At 39.1% G+C, this 22,230-nt stretch overlaps 1 protein-coding gene across 2 annotated transcripts in view; it reads left to right on the top strand.

Moving 5' to 3' along the window:
• The first annotated feature begins 4,949 nt into the window (after nucleotides 1–4,949).
• Nucleotides 4,950–22,230, top strand: part of rapgef5a (Rap guanine nucleotide exchange factor (GEF) 5a) — a 94,919-nt gene continuing 77,638 nt past the window's right edge. Inside the window, exons 1-3 of one of the 2 annotated variants that reach the window (XM_067425837.1) lie at nucleotides 4,950–5,288; nucleotides 15,472–15,525; nucleotides 19,477–19,583. In XM_067425837.1, the coding sequence (XP_067281938.1) occupies nucleotides 5,130–5,288; nucleotides 15,472–15,525; nucleotides 19,477–19,583 (320 nt within the window). In that variant the 5' untranslated portion in view covers nucleotides 4,950–5,129. The remainder of the gene's footprint in view (nucleotides 5,289–15,471; nucleotides 15,526–19,476; nucleotides 19,584–22,230) is intronic. The other variant, XM_067425836.1, reaches the window with a different exon arrangement.

Raw genomic sequence — 22,230 nt, 5'->3', positions numbered from 1 at the left:
CCACGTATCCCAGTGGTAACCATATTTTTGTTCCAATTTCTTTTTTAATTATTAAAGAACATTTCACCCATTCATGAGGCTTTCTGTTCCAAATTCTCATACCAGTGGGATCCTGTACATATTCCTTGTACAAGGTTACGTCTCATCAGGTCCTTAATTGTTGTCTCTCTCTGCAGATCTTCAAGGCTGAACACCTGCTTTGAATGTGCTGCCCAGCTTCTCATGTGGGTTTCTTGTCATCTAACACCTCTGTGTTACACCTGAAATTAGAGCACAGAGAGACACACCCACAACACGCACATCACCCCCATTGAACTCCACTGGGACACACACACACACACACACACACACACACACACACACACACACACACACACACACACACACACACACACACGTGTCCTCCAGGCATATGCTCCATTCAGCCGTATAGAGGTGATCTTTCATTTTGACAGATCATCAGCTATTCTTTCATGCGAGATGTGGAGATACTGGTTTGCCGAGCACGACCAATCGCTTTTAACGTCTCCATACAGTCGACAGTGAGAAACAAGCCTTTGCTTTGCTGCTGAGCCTAATCTTAGATTAAAAATCTTAGATTCTTTTTCTCCAAGTTGCTCTCATGAATTGGGCTCTCAGGAAGCGTCCTGAAGATTTCAGCTGGCTGAAGGGGGGCGGCACTATTTCTTGCCCATCCTGCATTTGTGAGCTGCAAGGACGCTGGCCAACCTTTATCATGCTGGCAGTGGGTGTTAATGGTGTCCATCATCGAACGCATGCCAAAGCACCCAGACAAGCGGTGTAAAATCAAAGGCCTGCTTCTGATCTGAACTCAACAAAGACAATGGCCTCAACATCCCAATAATTATTTGTAACTGACAAAATATCTGTCAGACTATAGCGATGACTCCATTACACCGTGCAGGAGAAACACCATGGGCCAGATTTACTAAACAGGGTAAATTAGCGTGAGAGCGAAAACGCTGATGGGAGTGATTTACTGAAGATGCACAAATTAAAGAACACAGACGCGGCCGGATCATTTCCATAATGACCAACACAATCTACTAATTAGCATCTGGTTTACGACGTGCTTTTTTGGGTGTTAAATAATAGCACAAACCCTTGGGAATCACCTTGCGTGATTCATTTAAATACTCTTCTCCCATGAATTTAGTCAGAAAGAGAAACTGCTACAAATGCATATGCAATCAGGTCAAAAATAACCCTGTCAACATGCTAATTTTTCACTGCGTGTCTTTAGTAAATCCTGCCAGTATTTTTTTAACGTCAGATGAGGGTTTGTGCTGGCTCTAGCTGTTAGTAAATCTAGCCCCTAGTGTTTTGCAGAGAATCAGGGACTGTGAACACCAGTCTTAAGAGACAAATAACCTGATCAATACTTTAACACGCCGTAATGTACCGTCCCAAGAAACAGCACAGACCTGAAAATCAAATCAGTTCTATTGATGTGAACTTCTGAACATTGATATTGATTTCTAACTGATTCATTTATTCATACAAGTGAGTCATAGAAGACTCTGTCCTTTAGATGTCCGTGTCCCTTTGAATGTGCAATAATAGTCATTTTGGTGCAGAGTTAATGTTTATTAAAATATAAAACTGACTCTCTGATCATTTAATAGGGAACACAAAAAAATGAACTGTACAATCTGATACACTGTAAAAAAAAAAAAAAAAAATTGGGGAAAAAAAGTTACCTGGTTGCCTTAAAGTTTTGAGTTCAATGAAATTTAAATTTTGAGTTAATACAATGAACATTTTTTGAGATTTGACAACCTTTATTAAAATATTATTAAAAGATTTTGTAAGCATATTAATCTGCCCGCCAGTGTCGTCTAGCAACTCTCAATACCCTTCTGAGCTGTAATCGGCAAACTCTTGCCGGGCCAATCACATCGTGTATACAGTCGGTGGGCGGGGCCATAATGACGACGGCCGAGTTGCGTTTGCGTGCTTCTAGTAAACACAGAAACTGGCGAACGGCGGCGGTCTTTCGAATCAGCTTTGACTGCGACTCAGGAAGACTTGGAGTTAAGCTTTTCTCTGAGAAAAGAACAAAGAGCGGCACTGAAGTCATTCTTAAGAAGGGAAGATGTGTTCGGAGTTTAGCCGACCGGATACGGCGAATGTTTAATCTGTCAGCGAGCTCCGCTTCAGCTTCATTGCTCTGGTTGGTTGTAGCACTATCCTATCACGTGCAGAGGGAGTTTGAAAGACAACCGTTTATCCGCCCCTCGGATTGAGCTGTCTATGGTGAGTTTCCAGACCAAACATCTTAATGTGGGTCTGGCTTGTCAGGCTACATTTCCTTCATTGTATCAACTCAAATTTTTAATTTCAATAAACTCAAAATTTTAAGGCAACCAGGTTACTTACTTTTTAAAGTTAAACCGACAAAAACCAACACATTTTTTTACAGTGTACTTATAACCCTGCATTTATAACTTAAACCTAAAGATCAGAGATGATACAAATGCATTAAATCTCTGTGATTGTTAACACACGCGAAACACGTGCGGTCAGTAAGAGGTTAAATGATTCTGAGCGTCTCATTGATCTGGACCAGCTGGGAAAAATCATTTTTGGCTCAACTGTGTCTCTTAGAAAACACAGGGTGAGAATTATATAAAAGGGGACTGTTTGAGGCCAAAATCAGTAAATTGCAGCACAAAATAATATAAATTACAACGACACTGATCAATGGATTTTTAGTACTTAAGATCCATATTGGAGCAAAGAAGCAATAAAATACATGTCTCTGGTACATACTCTCTTTTAGTGCACATTCATCTTTAATATTATTACATTTTAATAAAGGCAACCAATATTTGGTCCATTTATCTTTTTTTCCAGTAGGCATGATGGTTGCACATGCAAATGTGAGTATTTATATTTGACATAATTATCGCTCAAAGTTCAATTGGACAAAACATCTGTTGTTGTTTTTTCAGTTGGAAAAATGGATTAATGATGGATAAGCTTTTTTCTATATAACTTTTTAATATTATTCATTAATATTAGTCTGTATTATTTATAATTATCATAACAAGCAAACAATGCAACTCATGAGTGATGTCATGTAAGATTGAGTTGTCATCAATGTCCATTCACTGCAAACTACAGTGCTTGACATGCGTCAAATTGTTTAATTATACAGCTATAATGTAAGTATTATACATTGAAAATGAATATCTACAAGTAAGGTATCATAAATGATGATGAAAATGTAATGAGTGAAAATGTTGAGTTTTGCTACGGTAAATAATCTCATTTATTTATGAAAAAGACTCCAACATCAGCTAAAAAGGGCCCAATTGATGTCCCGGGCTATATTTATGGTTCTTTTTATTAAATATATATAGAAAGCAATGATGGTTCATATTTACAATATATTATCTATAATACAATGCAGAGACACTCGCATGCCTTCATGCTCATTTTATTATCACTTAAAGGTAGGGTAGGCAATTTTGAAACGGCTAGCAATAGCAAGCTAGCTTTGAAAGCATGAGATCCCATCCTTCCCTCAGAGCGTCTCCAAAGCTACACCTCCTCCTAAAACACATGAACACACAGCAGAGTTAGCAGAGCGACGAGAGGCGGTGTTAAATGATCTCAATCTGAGGACGTGAACCGGACGTCACGGGTTGCTATTTCATAATTACGGTTACGACATGGCGTGAACGCAGCATAAGCTCATTGTTTTGTATTATATTATTTATATTGTATATTCGGTTTTACGGTTGCCGTGTGAAGCACTGATGGGGTGTGATATCTGCGCGTGCAGGTGTGCAGAGCTATGGAGATACATGATGATTGGCAGGACAGAATGCAATGATTGGACGCGCCTTTTTTGGTTTTAAGCCGGGTGCACACTGTACGATTTTGGCCACGATTTGGCCGTCTGGGACAAATTTAGCAAATCCTAAAAGATTCCTCAGATCCTAGGCTAAAATCTGACGTCTTTGGTCGTTAGTTTGACATGTTCACCGGCAGCCGATTAATGAGCGCTGCGATCAAATTTTACCTCAGACGAAATTCTGGCAGTGTCAGAAGATTTGGCACACAATCCTGCAGTGTGACTTCTCCTACGACGACAGTCAAATATCTCCGTTTTTCAAGACAAACTATGACCAAAACGAGAGCTAGAGATTTCTTTGTAGCCAGCATTTCAGTCCCGCGTGTAATTCAGCTCACTGTCACTGAACGCGTCATTCATTGATGATATAAAACTCTGGGTGAGTTTTCTTGCGCGCGTCCGTTTTTAGCGCGCCTTCACTATCGTGCAGTCTGACATTAATGACAACTGAGATCTTACAGTGTGACATGGCGATCATGTTCGTACAGTCTGACAAGGGACATTCGCAAAGGATTTTGAAAAATCGCACAGTGTGCAGGACCCATTATATGAGACTTTCACAGAAGATGTTTTAATATTTAGACCACTTCTGTTATTGATTGCTATCAGGATATGAAGAGTGTTTCAACCAGTATAACAAAAAGTGTTAAAACAAATAGCCTACCGTGCCTTTAAAATTACAATTTAAAAGTACAATTCATGATAATTGATCACGAGGAAAGCCACACATCTCCAATCTCTGATTTTGGTGACATTTCCAGACATAATGATAAAAGATCACAGTTAGGAAAAATATAGTTCAATGCAAATATGTCAAAAGTGGCACTACATCTCATAACGTGCGTTTACTTCTGAAGCGATTATCCTCAGAAGTTAACTGATACAACCTCCCTTCAGGCATGTTCCTCTTACGGTTATACGTTCAGTGAATAAAGCCTAATGTATGTTATTCCAACTTTTCTTTTAGGTTTTATATTAATGAAGAAGTGTGTGCTATTGAATGTCCTCATTTAGCCGCGATGTGAGTAGGCCTACTGCATGTATTTTGTATGTGAATGTACAGTCCGTGTGTGTGTGTGTGTGTGTGTGTGTGCGTGTGTGTGTGGGTGGAGCAGCAGCAGTGTACGGCAGGTCTTCTCTTGTCTCCTCTCTCGTTTGAGCGGCTCATTGCGGCGGCTGGAGATCCATCGAGCGGCGGCAGAATGTCGCTCCGGCGTCCGTGTGCGTGAAGAGCAGGTGGAGGAGGATGATGGAGGAATCCGACAGCATCCCCTGCACCGCGGAGGACGGACTCCTGTCGAGCTGGAGATGGAACAGAACCGCCAGGGATCAGGTCCAGATCAAACAGAAGATCAGAGATCTGCCCGGATTATTAAAACACGGACTGAACCTGCGCAAAAAGAGCGTGAGTTACCAATGCACGATGTGTGTTTCATCACCAATACACCACCCATATCCACCATCACTGATATTATAATGTGCATGAACAACCTGACGTTATGACAAAATGTGTTTGAGGCGTCTTGTCAGTGCATTAATGCGTTAATCCAAATGTCATTGATTATGAAGGAGAGGCTGTAATGTTTTTTTTTTTTTCAGTCATGGTATCTAAGGAAACTGAGGTCCACATACACACACACACACATGTACACAAACACACACCAGCTACAACTTCCTAACATATTTGCCGAATTTGATTAATATTATTTGCAATATTGCACCCTTATACAAGTTACCATGGTAACCATAGTTTCAGCCAAAGTACAAATACATCTGTTTTATTTCTGCTGTAAAATGATACATTAATATGGGATGCTTTGAGGATATTTCTGTCATTTTGGTCATACCAATATACCACAGTTTTACCAATATAACAATAGCAGTCATAAACTGGTTACCATAGTAAATGTAATGGCATAATTATATTTTAAAGGCTGTATATGTCAATAAGGGTGTTTACAAATTAGATTTTTTTTGTTGGGTTTTGGGTCGACATGGTGCTATGTGGTATTTGGACACATTTGTTGTATGAAATATGCACTATTGTCAGAATATTGCATAATGGGATAATATTAAAGATTGTTGTTATTTAAACACCTAGTTTGGGGGAGAGGATCAGATATCTTTAAAGAGACCATTCAACAAGGAGCATTAAAAATACTCACTTTACAAAGGTTATATTATTACATTATAGTGCAAATAAGAAACCTTTATTTTTTAAGAGCATGTAAATATATGGTATTGAAATTCAGTGATATTTTGGTGCCATGGCATCAGATTCCTTCATTTCACCATAGTGCCATCACAGTAGGTTTTTGTGGACTGTAAGGAAAGAGCTGATATATATTCTGTTTATACACTCCTGACATGACAGAGGGGCTATTCAGCGCTTCAGAGGGTTGAAGACTGGAATTGTTTCGCTGGTGTGTGTGTGTGCGTGTGTGTATAGCTTAATATCTCTCATTTGTATACGGGCTGATTAATTGTAATGATGAGAGGAAAATCCGCTTTTATAACACTACAGCTTTTGAATTATATCCAATAAATTCAGTTGTTTTTGAAAGTCAGCATCGCTTTGCTCTTCAGGGTTTCATCTCTTCATCTCTGATGTGTTTTACCGTCAGGGTTCTACGCCTTCGAACAGAATGTTTGGTTCGGGCTCATTTGACTCAAGTCATGCGCCCCCGGGGTGATTAGAGAATTAAAAAATGAAAGCCTCATTAGCACTAAATGAGAAACAAATATTACAGTCGTGACATTTGTTTCGTTCTGACAGCAGCTACTGGAGCATGGGTTTACCAGGTTCTGATGCGGTAAAATACAGAACTTAAAATACCCCACGGGCAAAGCTTTTCCTGAAGGCTTTGCTACAGGAAGACCTTACTGTGTTCACACTTGTAATTCGATTCGCCTGGTTCGGACAAACAAAAAAAAACCTTTATTCCTGGTGTACTTTAGCCTGGATGCCAGCCAAACTTAGCCCTGCCCACAAAATGTTTAAACATGCCTCGATCCATAGAGGAGTAATTATCTCCGAACAGAAACTGTTCCGACCAATGAAATCATCAGGGCGGGCTTTAGACGATGACGGACAGATGATCAACAGTAACGTAATCATCACGTCATCAAAGGCGTTTGGGTAGAATTTGTTAAAATCCTAAACGGAGAGCTTGTTTGTATCTGCATTCACCTTCACAATTCTCTCTGTGTATCATTAAATTATTTCATTTTTTTACTCCGGCAAAGATCGTTTATTCCAGCGCGTGTGCAGACAGGGTTGCCAAGTTTTTACAACATAACCCGCCAACTACTAGCCCTAAACAATAGCTTCTCGGGGGGTTCTCCGGGGGAAAAATGGCGTATGGGGGGTAAAATGTGTGTTATTTTGGTAAGGTTGCCTGCTAAAATTCACACTCATGGGTCAATATATCACATTATAGTCGCTTCAACCCGCGGACATAGAAAACCCGCGGGGGAAAAAATGCGAACATGGCAACACAGTGCAGTTGAGCTCTGTTGACATTTGACAATGCGTCGCTTCGTTGCTCTGATTGGTTGTTGGTCTGTCCAATTGAGGTCTTTCCTGGTTGGGTTGAAACACGCCCCATAATCACAGCCCAATGGAGCATCAGACTCATATTCTGACTAGAATTGAGTATGACCACATCAAGCTTGGTGTACTTAGCATTCACATTGGCATTCTTAACACTGAACCTAAAGACACATAACCTAAAGTCATCGGAATGTGTTCACAACCTGATTGGTCGTCTTTTATGACGTGTATTTTGAGACAGAACTTAGCGAACTTCCAATTCTGGGCTTAATGCACTGTATGCGTAGCTACATATAATGGTATTTTGATCAGCTGAGAACTCGTGAAGAGCTTAAAAATGTGTAAAGGAGTCAAAACGGGGGCAAGAATCCGTTCGTCACACCACAAACCGAGGTTTGCTGTGAGGAGACGCGGTTCTGATGCATGCCTGTACCAAACTGTAATCGGCACATCATGACTATGACGAGAACTAAATTCTGTCCTTTTTAGGGTCGCATCTTGTGAAATCATGCCCTGTTTTCGGTTTGTTTACATGGTTTTGGTCAGTGTTTTGTTCATATTTCATCCAAACTGCACCAGAGTTTATTTGAAACTTGTTTTACAAGTGTAAACACACACTCAGAGGTCTAGAACCGCAATCGCACCTGGGTTCGTTTTAATTCAACCAAACATGCCAAGTGTGAACACACACCAATAATGACACAGCTTCTTGGTTGAGGTTTCTGTTATGAAATGCACTGTAAACCCTAATGTTGTCATTAAAAAAGCAATCGAGTTATCATTTAACATTACTCAAAATACATAAGTTGGCGGATATGCAAACGGTGTCAATTGAAAGTTGGCCAGTAACATTTTTATGAATTCTAACAATGCAAAATTGAGAGAACATAGACATGAACAAGATTTGGGAAAATTGATGGGGTAGTGTTGCATCTTCATGAAAGTTTAAGCCTTGCCAAATGAAATTTTCAAGCTCCAGATGAAGACGTGAAAGGTCTTGGAAACGGTGTTGGGAATCTTTCATGTGCACTTAAAAAAAAAAAATTGTAATCAGACTTATATACAAACAAAGCAGGCATCAAATGAACAATATTAACAAATAACAGGCAGACACAATCCTAAGTCTAAAACAATATATGACGAAAGAGAAATTTAGAGAAATCCAAATTATAAGACATTATAGCAAAATAAATGACAAATGAATATATATATATACGCCCAGAAAGCCGCATCTCAGACAGTGTGCGAATACTGAATTGAGCTCTCTTTCACGACTTATTGCTCTTGAACAGACATATTCAAACAAAATTATATCAAAATGCCAGTCTTGGCAAGTATCCTGGTAAATATAGTCAGGCACGTCTTCACTGAACGTAACCAGTTGAGAAATAAAATGCATGTGTAACAGAATATTGGATCCATGCATTAACTCTTAAAGTGACAACCGCCTAATATTCCTGTGCTGTTAATCAAACAACAAAAGACAGAACAATCATCACTGCTCTTGACTAATAACTCTAATAAGGATTAATATGTCTCATGGCTGGTAAAAAAAAATGTTTTATTGCCATTGAGAACTGTGAACTCAAAAAAAATCTTGTGTGCTGTTCAGGACAAACTATATGAAAGAAAAATCATGTTAGATGTCATTAATATCTACTTGTATCTCCTAGACAGCGATAACATTAAATGAAGAGCTTCTCAGATGTTTCTCCGGAGGAAAAAGATGTTCGTAGTCTTGTCTAGTGTCTGCCATATCAAATTAATTTTAACATTAATATAATTGCTCTATGCTTCTGCAGTATGTGAACCTATGAATGTCTTGAAATCAGCATTGATTCCTAACTGAGAAGTCTTGTGCGCTGTGAAAGATCTCCCTTAGAGCAAAACGGTTTATGTGCTGGATTATTCTCAGATGGGCCGACAGACGCTCGTCTGCAAGGGCGTTTCAAAACCAGCCCTGGTGATGTGACAATTCTCTGATGGAGAAGCTGCACTTAATGACATGCTGCTAAGTGGATATGCGTGTGTGTGTGTGTGTGTGTGTGTGTGTGTGTGTGTGTGTGTGTGTGTGTGTGTGTGTGTGTGTGTGCGTGTGCGCGCCTCTGGATGTAATGAAATCTTAACGAGAAAGACAAGGCATGTTTGATGTCTCCATCTTGCTGTGCACTCATCCAGAGCGACAGATTTATCCGCAAGCCATGCAAGAGAGAGGTGCGTTAGCGCGCGTGTGTGTGTGTGTGTGTGTGTGAGTGTGTGTGTGTGTGTGTGAGAGCGCTCTAATCTGAGAGTTATCCATTTCTGACACATAATGACACACAGACTCACTGCACTCTGGATCAGTGTGCACTACATAGTGAATCAGGATGCTTTCTATGCTTCCTTTCCTGTGTTTTGTTTCCCGCCTGTTCTCTTTCCCTCTCATCACCATTTCTCATCTCCATCATGCATTTGTAAATCCTCTCCCTCATCTCTCTTTCTGGAAGGAAAAAGTGTTTGTGTCTGTGCGATGCAGAACTAACTTGCACACATTTTCTTCAGGAAATGTAAAATGGAAGTGTTTGCATAGCCTAATTCATCAGCACAATCCTAGAGGGCTATAGGGCTGTCAGGGTGTTGCTAGAGTGCTCTAGACGGTTGCTGGCATGTTCTGCGTGCTAGGGTGTTCTATTTGTTCTAATTGGTTACTGGGATGTTCTGGGTGGTTGCTAGGGTGTTAATTTTCTAATTGATTACTGGGATGTTCTGGGTGGTTGTTATAGTGGTCTGTTTTTTCTAAGTGTTTGCTATGGTGTTCATGTTTAATTGGTTGCTAGGGTGTTCTGGGTAGTTGCTGGTGTATTCTAGGTGTTCTAAGTGGTTGCTGGTATGTCCTGGGTGGTTCCTTGGGTGTTTGTTTTCTAATTGGTTGCAAGAGTGTTCTGGGTGGTTGCTAGGATATTCTAGTTGTTCTAAGTTGTTGCTGGGATGTCCTGGGTGGTTGCTAGGGTGGTCTGGGTGTTTAAGTGTTTACTAGGGTGTTCATGTCTAATTGGTTGCTAGGGTTTTCAGGGTGGTTGCTAGGGTGTTTTTATTTGTTCTAAGTTATTACTGAACTGTCCTGGGTGGTTGTTAGGGCGTTTGTGTTCTATTTGGTTCCTGGAGTGGTCTGGGTGTTCTAAGTGGTTGCTAGGGTGTTCATGTACTAATTGGTTGCTAGGGTGTACTGCGTGGTTGTTAGGGTGTTTGTGTTCTTATTGGTTGCTGGGGTGTTCTGGGTGGTTGCTAGCATGGTCTGGATGTTCTAAGTGGTTGCTAGGGTGTTCATATTCTATTTGGTTGCTGGGGTGTTCTGGGAGGTTGCTATGGTGGTCTGGGTGTTCTAAGTGGTCGCTAGGGTATTCATGTTCTAATTGGTTGCTAGGGTGTTCTGGGTGGTTGCTAGGGTGTTTTATTTGTTCTAAGTTATTACTGAGATGTCCTGGGTTGTTGTTAGGGCGTTTGTGTTCTATGTGGTTCCTGGAGTGGTCTGGGTGTTCTAAGTGGTTGCTAGGGTGTTCATGTACTAATTTGTTGCCAGGGTGTTCAGCATGGTTGTTAGGGTGTTTGTGTTCTTATTGGTTGCTGGGGTGTTTTGAGTGGTTGCTAGCATGGTCTGGATGTTCTAAGTGGTTGCTAGGGTGTTCATATTCTAATTGGTTGCTGGGGTGTTCTGGGTGGTTGCTAGAGTGTATTCTGGGTGGTTGCTAGGGTGGTCTGGGTGTTCTAAGTGGTTGCTAGGGTATTCATGTTCTAATTGGTTGCTAGGGTGTTCTGGGTAGTTGCTAGGGTGATTTATTTGTTCTAAGTTATTACTGAGATATCCTGGGTGGTTGTTTGGGCATTTGTGTTCTATGTGGTTCCTGGAGTGGTCTGGGTGTTCTAACTGGTTGCTAGGGTGTTCATATTCTAATTGGTTGCTGGGGTGTTCTGGGTGGCTGCTAGGGTGTTCTGGGTGGTTGCTAGGGTGGTCTGGGTGTTCTAAGTGGTTGCTAGGGTATTCATGTTATAACTGGTTGCTAGGGTGTTCTTGGTGGTTGCTAGGGTGTTCATGTTCTAATCGGTTGCTGGGGTGTGCTGGGTGGTTACTCGGGGTGCTGCTATGTGTTTTCCTGTGTAGTTAATAGGTAACAGCAAACCTTTCCACATTTTATATGATAAATCATTCATGTCTGGAGTACAAAGGGTGTGATATCACGAGCTATGCACAAATTTTCAATACTTAAGTTTAAGAGTTGTTCAAATGACATTGAGGAGATGGGATAATTTTGTGATTTATGAGCCGCAAAGAACAAGAAAGGTGATTTCATCGAAAGATTTTAGGTATGCATGAAGGACAAGAATGTCCCTTTTTATCTAAAAACCCTTTTCTGCTAATCTCGGTGGCCTGTCTGCTCCATTTCCTCTCCGGCCTAAACAGAGTTCAGCTCCCAGATTTGCAACAGCAGCCCACAGCAAATCAATACAGTAAATCTGATACACACGCCGTCTTCAGAGCCTAGTCAAAACAAATCCAGCACGCATACGTACACACGGCCCCTGGAGAGATTGGTCTGCAGAGAGACAAGCTCTTGCTGATAGCAGTCTGTCTGTGGACACCTGCAGGTCAGCTCGCGTCACGGACGATACCATCAGCTCAGGCAATCTCAGGAATTGCAAACAATATTCAGCCATTGAACAGATCCATCTATTTCTGTTTACTATAGTTCTTTGATGTTAAGCATGATAGCAGAATGGGAATGTTGGTTGTGATTTTAATCTTCCTGATCTGTTAATCTAAACGGCCTGATTTGAGTGTCTGTGACACTGGTTTGGAAATATTAGTTTGTGGCTGCTCAAGCATAAGATTAGCGATTTCAACAAACCTTTAACACTAATTATTGATCCTGCAGTGTTTGAATATTGCCTGGATGCCAGCCGAACTCAGCCCCACCTACAAGATCTGAGGTTGGGCGGTTCGGTCTGGACTCGATCCATAGAGGAGTAATTATGCCTGAACAGAAACTGTTTGGACCAATGAAATCATCAGGGCGAGCTTTAGAAAAACGTGTGTTATTTTGGCAAGGTTGCCTGCTAAAATTCACATTCATGGGTCTATATATCATAGTCGCTTCAAGACGCAGACATGGAAAACAACCCGCGGAAAAAAACGCGGACTTGGCAACACAGTGCAGTTGATATCTGTTGACATTTGACAACTAACGTAATGCGTTATAGGTTGTTGGTCTGTCCAATTGAGCTCTTTCCTGGTTGGGTTGAAACACGCCCCATAATCACAGCCCAATGGAGCATCAGACTCATATTCTGACTAGATTTGAGTATGATCGCGTCAGGCTAGTTTGAATATATATATATTTTTAAATACTGCACACTAATTTATTGTGAAACACTTACCTTCAGAGTTGCATTGCCGTATGTTTTTAATGCTCTTTAATATTTCTTTACTCAGGAGACACATATTCGATGCGTCCTTATTCTATGGCTCACCATAAGAAGCCATGCCCCAAGCACACAATTATGTTCTTGTTATAATTTTATGTAGTCTGTATGACAGACTTGCGCTGCTCATGTTGCTCTGACCTATATTTTCCTTTTTTTGAAGTGATTACAATCATATTTCAAGCAATTCAAAACCATCATGTGCGCCTCTGAAGTATCTCAGCTGAAGGAAATAATACATTATTTATCGGTTTTAATATATCGGCTACATTTTCTTGTCTGAATGATAGGAATAACATTAAAAATGAGCATATATCGGCCAATATATTGTGCATCCCTATTTTTGTATTGATAGATTTAAATCAATTTTGCACATTTATCTGAAATGTATCTCATATAACACATTATCCAGATACGTTAGCAATGATCATAGTTGAGGATTTGAAAACCCATCTCGAGTGATAATACCAGTCCCGTTTCCTTGGGAATATCCCGGACAAGCCCCCAGATCTCGATATAGATACATTATCTAGAGAAACTGTGTGTGTGTGGCTCATTTCATTTGGACCCATATGCAAACACCTGGAACCACAAACAAAGTGTTTGGGGGGGATTTTTTTCTTTTTTTGATCAATTGGAATATCTATTTTTAATGTTTTAAAGTTTAGCTTTATTGCTCAACAGATCTGAGATCTGACCGATCAGCAGACCTGAGTGACACAGATTGCAGAATGTAAATAAGGAAACAATATGAATGTGACTAAAATAAGACAATACACACAATCTGAAATATCTTTATGCACTGCAAAAAAATGCTTTTCTTACTTAGTATTTTTGTCCCTTTTCTATAGTCAAAATATCAAAAAATGCTTGCATTAAGAAACATTTACTAGACAAGCAAAAAGTATTGTCTTGTTTTGAGAAGAAATAACTCAAAAGAGAGTTTTTCCTTAAAATAAGATAAATAATCTGCCAATGAGGTAAACAATATAATCTCGTTTTCTGTTTGAATTAAGATTATTCTGCTTATTTTAAGCAAAAACTCTCTTCATTTTAAGTTATTTGTTCCCAAACAAGACAATCACTTTTGCTTGTCTAGTAAACACTTCTTGTTTTAAGAATTTGAAGATGTTTGGACTAGAAACAAGACAAAAAAAAGCATTTTTTGCAGTGTGTATTCTGTTACGCTCTTGTATGATAGGACAATGGAAGCAGAAGATAAAGGAACGAATGTGGGCCACTCCAGACAGATAAATCTCATTCTGATCAAAGTTCTGATCGTTATAATGAGGATCAAAGTCTTTGTTCCAGCTCATGTCCACAGATCCGGCTCTTCCTCATTTAAGGCGCTCTCCAAATGAAGGCCCGACACTGAGAGTTTGTCCAAATAAAACCTAACAAGCCTTCTTTCTAACAGAACGTCGCTTTAGCGAAGCCCGTTCCAGGCTGACATGATCACATGACTGCACATGTTTAATATTAACTTCTGTCGTGCTGCTGAGAGAGCATTATTACGTGTCTGGGTGTCGGATGTCATCAGGTCCCTCATGTCAGACTGCAAAGAGCATCCACAAACAGAAAACTGCCATGGTATTACCCTGGGTCAGCGTTATTTTAGTGTTATTTAAATGTTATTATAATATTTATTAATATTTAGTGCTGTCGAATCAATTAATCGCATCTAACATAAAAACTTGCAGGTGTGTATATGCTTTATGTATATATTTACAAACTTTTGTTAGATGTGATTAATCGATTCAACAGCACTATTAATATTTTTAATTGGCTTTAATTTTTTTTTTTTTTTGTTTTGTTATTTTTGGTCATTTTTATTTGATTTTTACTCTTTCTATTTATAATCTATTTATAAATGATTTATAATCTTATTTAAGTTAGTTGCTGAGGCAACATTTCTTATTTTGACGTTTTAATCTAATCTAATCTACTCTAATATTTTTTTATTATTATTATTATTTAATTTTTTTATTTTATTTTATTTTATTTTATTTTATTTTATTTATTTATTTTATTTTATTATTATTATTTTATTTTATTTTTATAAAATGGTTTAGTGACACGTCTGTGAATTACCATGTTTTTTTTTGGATGTGTATTATGGCAATAGTATGTTTTTTAAGCACCATGGTATATGTATGTGGAAGTCTTCATATATATCAACATCCCCAAAGGTTTGCCCTCGTTCACCTTTCAGCGCACAGCCAAAGGTTACCGCATGATTTGCATGACGTGTCATTGTGCGGTGTCAAACAAAACATGAAGAAATATGCATAGATTTGAACAACATCAAAGGCTCATCATGACATCGGAAACATGGCAGAATGTCACTTTAGGATGGCATTACCCTGTCCAGTCACTTCTGCGGCTCCGTCTCAGCGCGTTTCATGTGAAGGTCACGTTAGCGCGTGATGTTTGAAAGGCCCTCTGCAGGAAGATCAGATCATCTTCTCATCTGTGAGCGTGTGGCGAAAGCTTCATCGTGTTCATGTGTGCTTGTGTTGAGTTTCATCTGTTTGTTCATGAACTGATTCCTCTGCTTTCTCTCTTTGTGATTGTGTAGCAGTCACCTGACACCATCCCAGGACCCAGCGGCGGCGGCACACCCAGAGCCAAGGTGAGAAACTTTCTATCTATCTATCTATCTATCTATCTATCTATCTATCTATCTATCTATCTATCTATCTATCTATCTATCTATCTATCTATCTATCTATCTATCTATCTATCTATCTATCTATCTATCTATCTATCTATCTATCTATCTATCTATCTATCTATCTATCTGTCTATCTATGTCTATCCATCCATCCATCCATCCATCCATCCATCCATCCATCCATCCATCCATCCATCCATCCATCCATCCATCCATCCATCCATCCATCCATCCATCCATCCATCATCTATCTATCTATCTATCTATCTATCTATCTATCTATCTATCTATCTATCTATCTATCTATCTATCTATCTATCTATCTATCTATCTATCTATCTCGTTCCATCCATCCATCCATCCATCCATCCATCATCTATCTATCTATCTATCTATCTATCTATCTATCTATCTATCTATCTATCTATCTATCTATCTATCTATCTATCTATCTATCTATCTATCTATCTATCTATCTATCTATCTATCTATCTCGTTCCATCCATCCATCCATCCATCCATCCATCCATCCATCCATCCATCCATCCAATTTAATTTCAGTTAGTCACCCATTTTTAATTTATGTAATATTTATATTTTCTATTTAATTTCATCTTCAATTAACTTTTTTTAGCATTTCTTTGTTTTAGTTGTAGTTCTAAGCACTATAGTCTCACACACACACACACACACACACACACACACACACACACACACACACACACACACACACACACACACACACACACACACACACACACACACACACACACACACACACACGTTGGTCTATGTGGTTTACAGGGACTCTCCATAGGTGTAATGGTTTTTATACTGTACAAACTGTATTATCCCCTTACACTGCCCCTGCCCCTAAACCTACCCATCACAGGAAACATTCTGCATTTTTACTTTCTCAAAAAAACATCATTTAGTATGTTTTTAAGGCCATTTGAATTATGAGGACATTTGATATGTCCTCATAAACCACATTTATAGTGTAATACCAGTGTAATACCCATGTAGTTATACAAATTTGTGTCCTCATAAACCACATAAACAGGCTCACACACACACACACACACACACACACACACACACACACACACACACACACACACACATGACAGTGAGTTCTGTGATGTTAATCTGTGGATCCTCTTCGCGTCTCATTAGAATCTCTGAAGCTTTTTAATCCACGCTTGAGCTCTGCTAAATGCTCGAGCTAACGTCTAATCGCCCGAGTGCGGCGCTGATGGGTGTGTGTGTGTGTGTGTGTGTGTGTGTGTGTGTGTGTGTGTGTGTGTGCGTAAAAGAACATACATCAGATACGGACTCAAACACATGAACGAGACAATGCCAGAAATGCCTGAAGCCCCTCTATAGGCCCTTCTGCTTTATAGATCATCACATAACAATAAAAAACGTATGAATATAGATGATTATCACTGACTAGAGATTATGATCTTTATCGGTTTTGTTCTTTCAGTGAGCTCAGAATTTATTAAAGCAATAAGCCACGAGAGAACAAGCATTATCCTGTGATCTAACCAGCCGCGGTTAAATCTGACAGCAAAACTCCCATCAGAACTTTTGGTGTTTAATGTGGAGTTCTGACCAATGAGATTCCTCTGTGGGCGGGACTATCCTGTCTGACAGCAAATAAACAGCAGCCAAGAGACTTCTAGCCAATATACTATGAATAAGATAATAATAAGAACTTGTTGCTTTACCGTACCTTGTTTTACAGTGATTTGACCTCAGTAATGGGTGCACTTAAGCATATTGCAAAGCCAGGTCCCTATAATTGATTAATACTTTGGTAAATTTTATGTACAACACAGCCTTATTGCTTTAATAAAGCCCAAGAAATGTTCAATACATCGCTAAATGTATTAATACTAATGTAAATGTTCTTTTTTCATCCGTTTAGTATTGAGACTCGTCATTGGAGCTCAAAGCAGTGCGTCTTTTGGTGTCGGTTGCTCTGTGGGTCAAAAGTTACGACCTGAGGTCATGACCTCTGACCTCATATGGGGCATCTGTGTGCTGAAGGTGTCGCTATGGATTCTGACAGTGTTATTAAACATGATCAATAATGCTGAAGGTGCTTTTGAGTGGATCAGAGAGGCCAGTGTTGTATTGATTAAAGTGAGGAGAGAGAGAGAGAGAGAGAGAGAGAGAGAGAGAGAGAGAGAGAGAGAGAGAGAGAGAGAGATGTAACAAGAGGTTTAGGAGGAAGCGTTATAAAATATCAGATATGCAAACTGTGGTTGTCAGCAGAAACACACGCACACACAACCACACACACACACACGTTATGTCACTGTGTATATGTAGGTCAAATGTGGCTGATTGTATTGTACTGTATTTCTATTTATTCTTCTTCTGTATTTTTTGTAATCAAGCACACACACACACACACACACACACACACACACACACACACACACACACACACACACACACACACACACACACACACACACACACACACACACTGTGCTCTCGGAAAACTGCATCCACTGTTTCCTTAATGCTGGGTTATTTGGAAAGCTGAACAAGGTGATCTTTCTCTCACAGCCAGAAACACTTCTTTAGTGAAAACAAAATGGCAGCTTCCGAAACCTGAACTAAGCTCATTGATGGACGCGCTCTTGCTCTCGCTCTGGGTAATGTGTGCACGAGCTCATCCGGGATAAATGCCCATACAAGCCCTCCACCCTTCATGACATCACACAACAGGGCCATACTCGGAAAAAACATTTCGAAACTTGTTTGAATCCTGTAGGAGTGTATTTGGCACAGAAATACTCCATCATATGTCCAAACTTCATTTTTTTAAATTTTGGCCACGATTGGCATGAGAATCAACTCTTTAACGGTGTAAATAAGTCAGAAAGCATGAAATGGCATTAGAGCCCCAGTTTTAATCAAGAAATTCAAGAAATGTTCAAAAAATACAAACATACACACATACACACAAATGCACACACATAGAAACACACATAAACAAACACACACACACACACACATACAAATGCACACAAACACACAAACATACACAAGCAAATATAAAAAACACACACACATACAAATGCACACAAACACACACACACACACACACACACATACACACGCAAACAAACACACACACACACACACAGACACACACACACAGAAACATACAAACACACACAAACTCTCACACACAGACAAACACACACACACAAACTAATAATGATAATTAATAATGATAATCAAGAAATTCAAGAAATGTTCAAAAAATACACACGCATGCACACACACACACACACACACACACACACACACACACACACACACACACACACACACACACAGATAGACACACACACGCACACAAACATACACAGATAGATACATGCACACAAACACGCACACAAACACAGACACACGCACCGTTTGTTTTTAATCATGACTTTACAGTTGACTTCAATTGTTTTTATATTTATCTAATGCTATTTCTATCCCATAGCCATAACTATAACCTTTTCTATGTTCTCATTAAGATATTATTTAGTGTGACTGTAAAAAAATATTTCCTCATTTCATTTCCTAGGAGATAAAAACCAGCACAGAAGAGTCAGTTGTCATTGTTCAGTCAGAGCTGTGAACCGATGTGGACAGCAGCTTCGGTCATTCATGAGAACGCAGCTTTGACAGCGTTTTAGACCTCTTTACTGTCGTTTAGGAGCAATATTTGTGCATTTTTCTTTCCTGTGGATCTAATTATATTTTAAAGTATTTTATTAGAACAAGCATTCATGTTACACCGCGTCAAGTCTTAATTATAACCTGAAATTCCTGTGTGTGTGTGTGTGTGTGTGTGTGTGTGTGTGTGTGTGTGTGTGTGTGTGTGTGTGACAGACGTGTTCACAGAGTTTCCCGTGCGCTGGACGTGCTCTGAGAAATGCCTTTCTGTCTCATGGACCGTATCCGGCAAAAGACAAGATCCACCTCGCGCGCATCATCAGGTAACCGCTTTACATTTATACATTTATAGCCACTTTATTCAGTCTTATTACCAGCATAAACAAGAAATTGTGTTCAACAGACATTAAATTGATCAAGAGTGACGGTAAAGACATTTATAATGTGACAAATGTTGTTTTGTCTGTTCTTTTAAACTTTCTGATCAAAGAACCCTGGAAAACAAAATGTATCAGGGTTTTACACTAGAGGCTGACATTTTTCCGGGAATCCCACGGGTCATGGGATTCTCGTGGGATTCCTGCAGAATGGGAGTCATCTTTGCTATTAATCAGGGGATTTGGACGGTACAGGATAAATGGTTAATGGGAGCAGACGGGAGCGGGAATCAACCAATAGCAAAGACGGAAAAAAAGAAAAAAAAGTAATTGCAACATTTTGTAGTTTCCTGTTAATACGCCTACAATGTAACGCAATTAAAAAAATAACTACTCGACCCAGCCATCCCAGAAGCCATCAGTGCTTTTTGTCAAGGCTTCCCGCCAGAATTCAAAGAGCAGTGCTCTAAGAATTATAACTAAAACTATAAATGTAAACTATAAATGTATTGTTTACTCAACAATAAATGAGTAAAATGCAGCTTTATGTGCTGTTTAGATTTATTAAACTATTGTAGACATGGTGTGAACTATGTACTGTTTTTCTTTTATTTACTGTCTTCCATTTTCTGGAGAAAATCTAGAAAGGGGCTCAGCAGCTGGTCTAAAACAGGATGGAGAGCAGATTAAATCAAATTATATGTATTAACTAAACACTAATTGAAGAAAAAAATATATGGGAGCGGTACAGGAGCGGGAGTCAGTTTATCAGGAGCGGGATGGGATTATTTTTTAAACTTTGGTCTGGGAGTGGGACAGGACAAGATTTCTTTCTATGGGAGTGAGACGGGACAGGAGTGAAAATCCACTCCCGTGTCATCCTCTATTTTACACACAAACAAATATGAAGCAGCACAACTGTTTCCAGCATTGATAATAATCATAAATGTTTCTTGAGTATCAAATCATCATGGACAAGGGGGTCATGGACACTGAAGACTGGAGTAATGATGATAAATTCAGCTTTGATCACAGGAATACATTACACTTTACTATATATTCACAGGGAAGAAAGATATTTTAAATTGCAACAATATTTCACAATATTACTGATCAAATAAATGGAGAGCAAAAGAGACTAATTTCAAAACTGGTAATGATTTTTGTCATACCTTTTGTGTGATATAACTTGTGATATAACTATAATGTGACATTACGAACATGTCCATTAAACGCAGGATCAGTGTGTTTGTGTGTGTGTGTGTGTGTGTGTGTGTGTGTGTGTGTGTGTGTGTACGTGTGTGTGTGTACGGTTGGGCTGAATCATCAGCTGTCGATTATCGCTCGCTCTCACAGATGGCCGCTGTCCAAACCTCACTGTGATTGGATAAAACCGTCCCGTCAGAAGGCGGAGTGTGAACGTGTGACAGCTTCACAGAATCAGAGAGCTGTAGATGCGTTTAGCGATGCGCTGAGCTCTTGATGAAGCTAATGGAAATCAGCCTGACTGAAAAATGCAAATCAGCGACAGTGTGATAATCTTACACAGCATTTAATATTAAAGCAAATGCAATCAGAGTGTAACAGTGACTTTAACACATCTGAAGTCAATGTGTTTTACATTTTCTTTGTTTTATTTTTAACCCCCTCCGTCCACTTCTCATATAGAGACTGCCTTTCATCATCATGCCTTTTATTTGGAAGGGCTGTGATTCACATTTCAGAATGGAAATGGGTCGCAAACACGGTCTTATGTTGATTTTAATGGGTGAACAGCGGCAGTAGAAATATGATAAAAACACTCAATACTAAAAATAATTGCATTTATTAAATTACAATATTTTGTCTGCACAGTTATGTAGTTAATTTAGCATATCCGCAGGTGGTTTTACATTTACATTTATGCATTTGGCAGACGCTTTTATCCAAAGAACCTAACATTGCATTCAAGGTACACATTTTACATTTTTGTCAATTCTTGCTTTCCCTGGGAATCGAACCCATGACCTTGGCGTTGCTAGCACCACGCTCTACTCATTGAGCTACAGGAAAGACATGTGGTTATGGATGTCATGCAACATTACAAAAAATGTTTTATTATATTGTAATTTTTCTGCTATTCTGTTGATTCCCTTTGAAAGGTTTTTAATCGTGTGTTTTAATTGTGTGTGTCCGTTTTTAGAATATTTAGGGGAAATAGGTCATAAATATCTTATTTATCCTATTCTATTTAAAATTTTAATAACTAAGGTTTTCGCCATGAAAATAGCTAAAGAATCTGGTTTAGTGTTAAAAAAAATATGTGTGTGTGTGTGTGTGTGTGTGTCTGCTTTAATGTTGCTGAGTCTTTAAAACTGTTATGTGTTTTAGTCTGCTAATGAAGGTACACTACCATGCAATTTTTTTAAAATATTTTTCTCTTCTGCTGATCAAAAATATAGTAAAAGCAGTAAAATTGTGAAGTGAAGTTTTATTAACTAATTTCGGGAGGAGCACTAATAGATAATTAAACAACGGAGCCGTCAGCTAATCAAACCTAATTAACAAGGGGAGCACGTCAGATAATTAAACCTAATTAAACACAGGTGGAGCA

Source organism: Pseudorasbora parva, chromosome 19 (genome assembly GCF_024679245.1).
Source record: "Pseudorasbora parva isolate DD20220531a chromosome 19, ASM2467924v1, whole genome shotgun sequence".
Classification (NCBI taxonomy): Eukaryota; Metazoa; Chordata; class Actinopteri; order Cypriniformes; family Gobionidae; genus Pseudorasbora; species Pseudorasbora parva.
The sequence above is the reverse complement of the archived record's forward strand: the minus strand, read 5'-3'. Positions and strand labels throughout refer to the sequence as shown.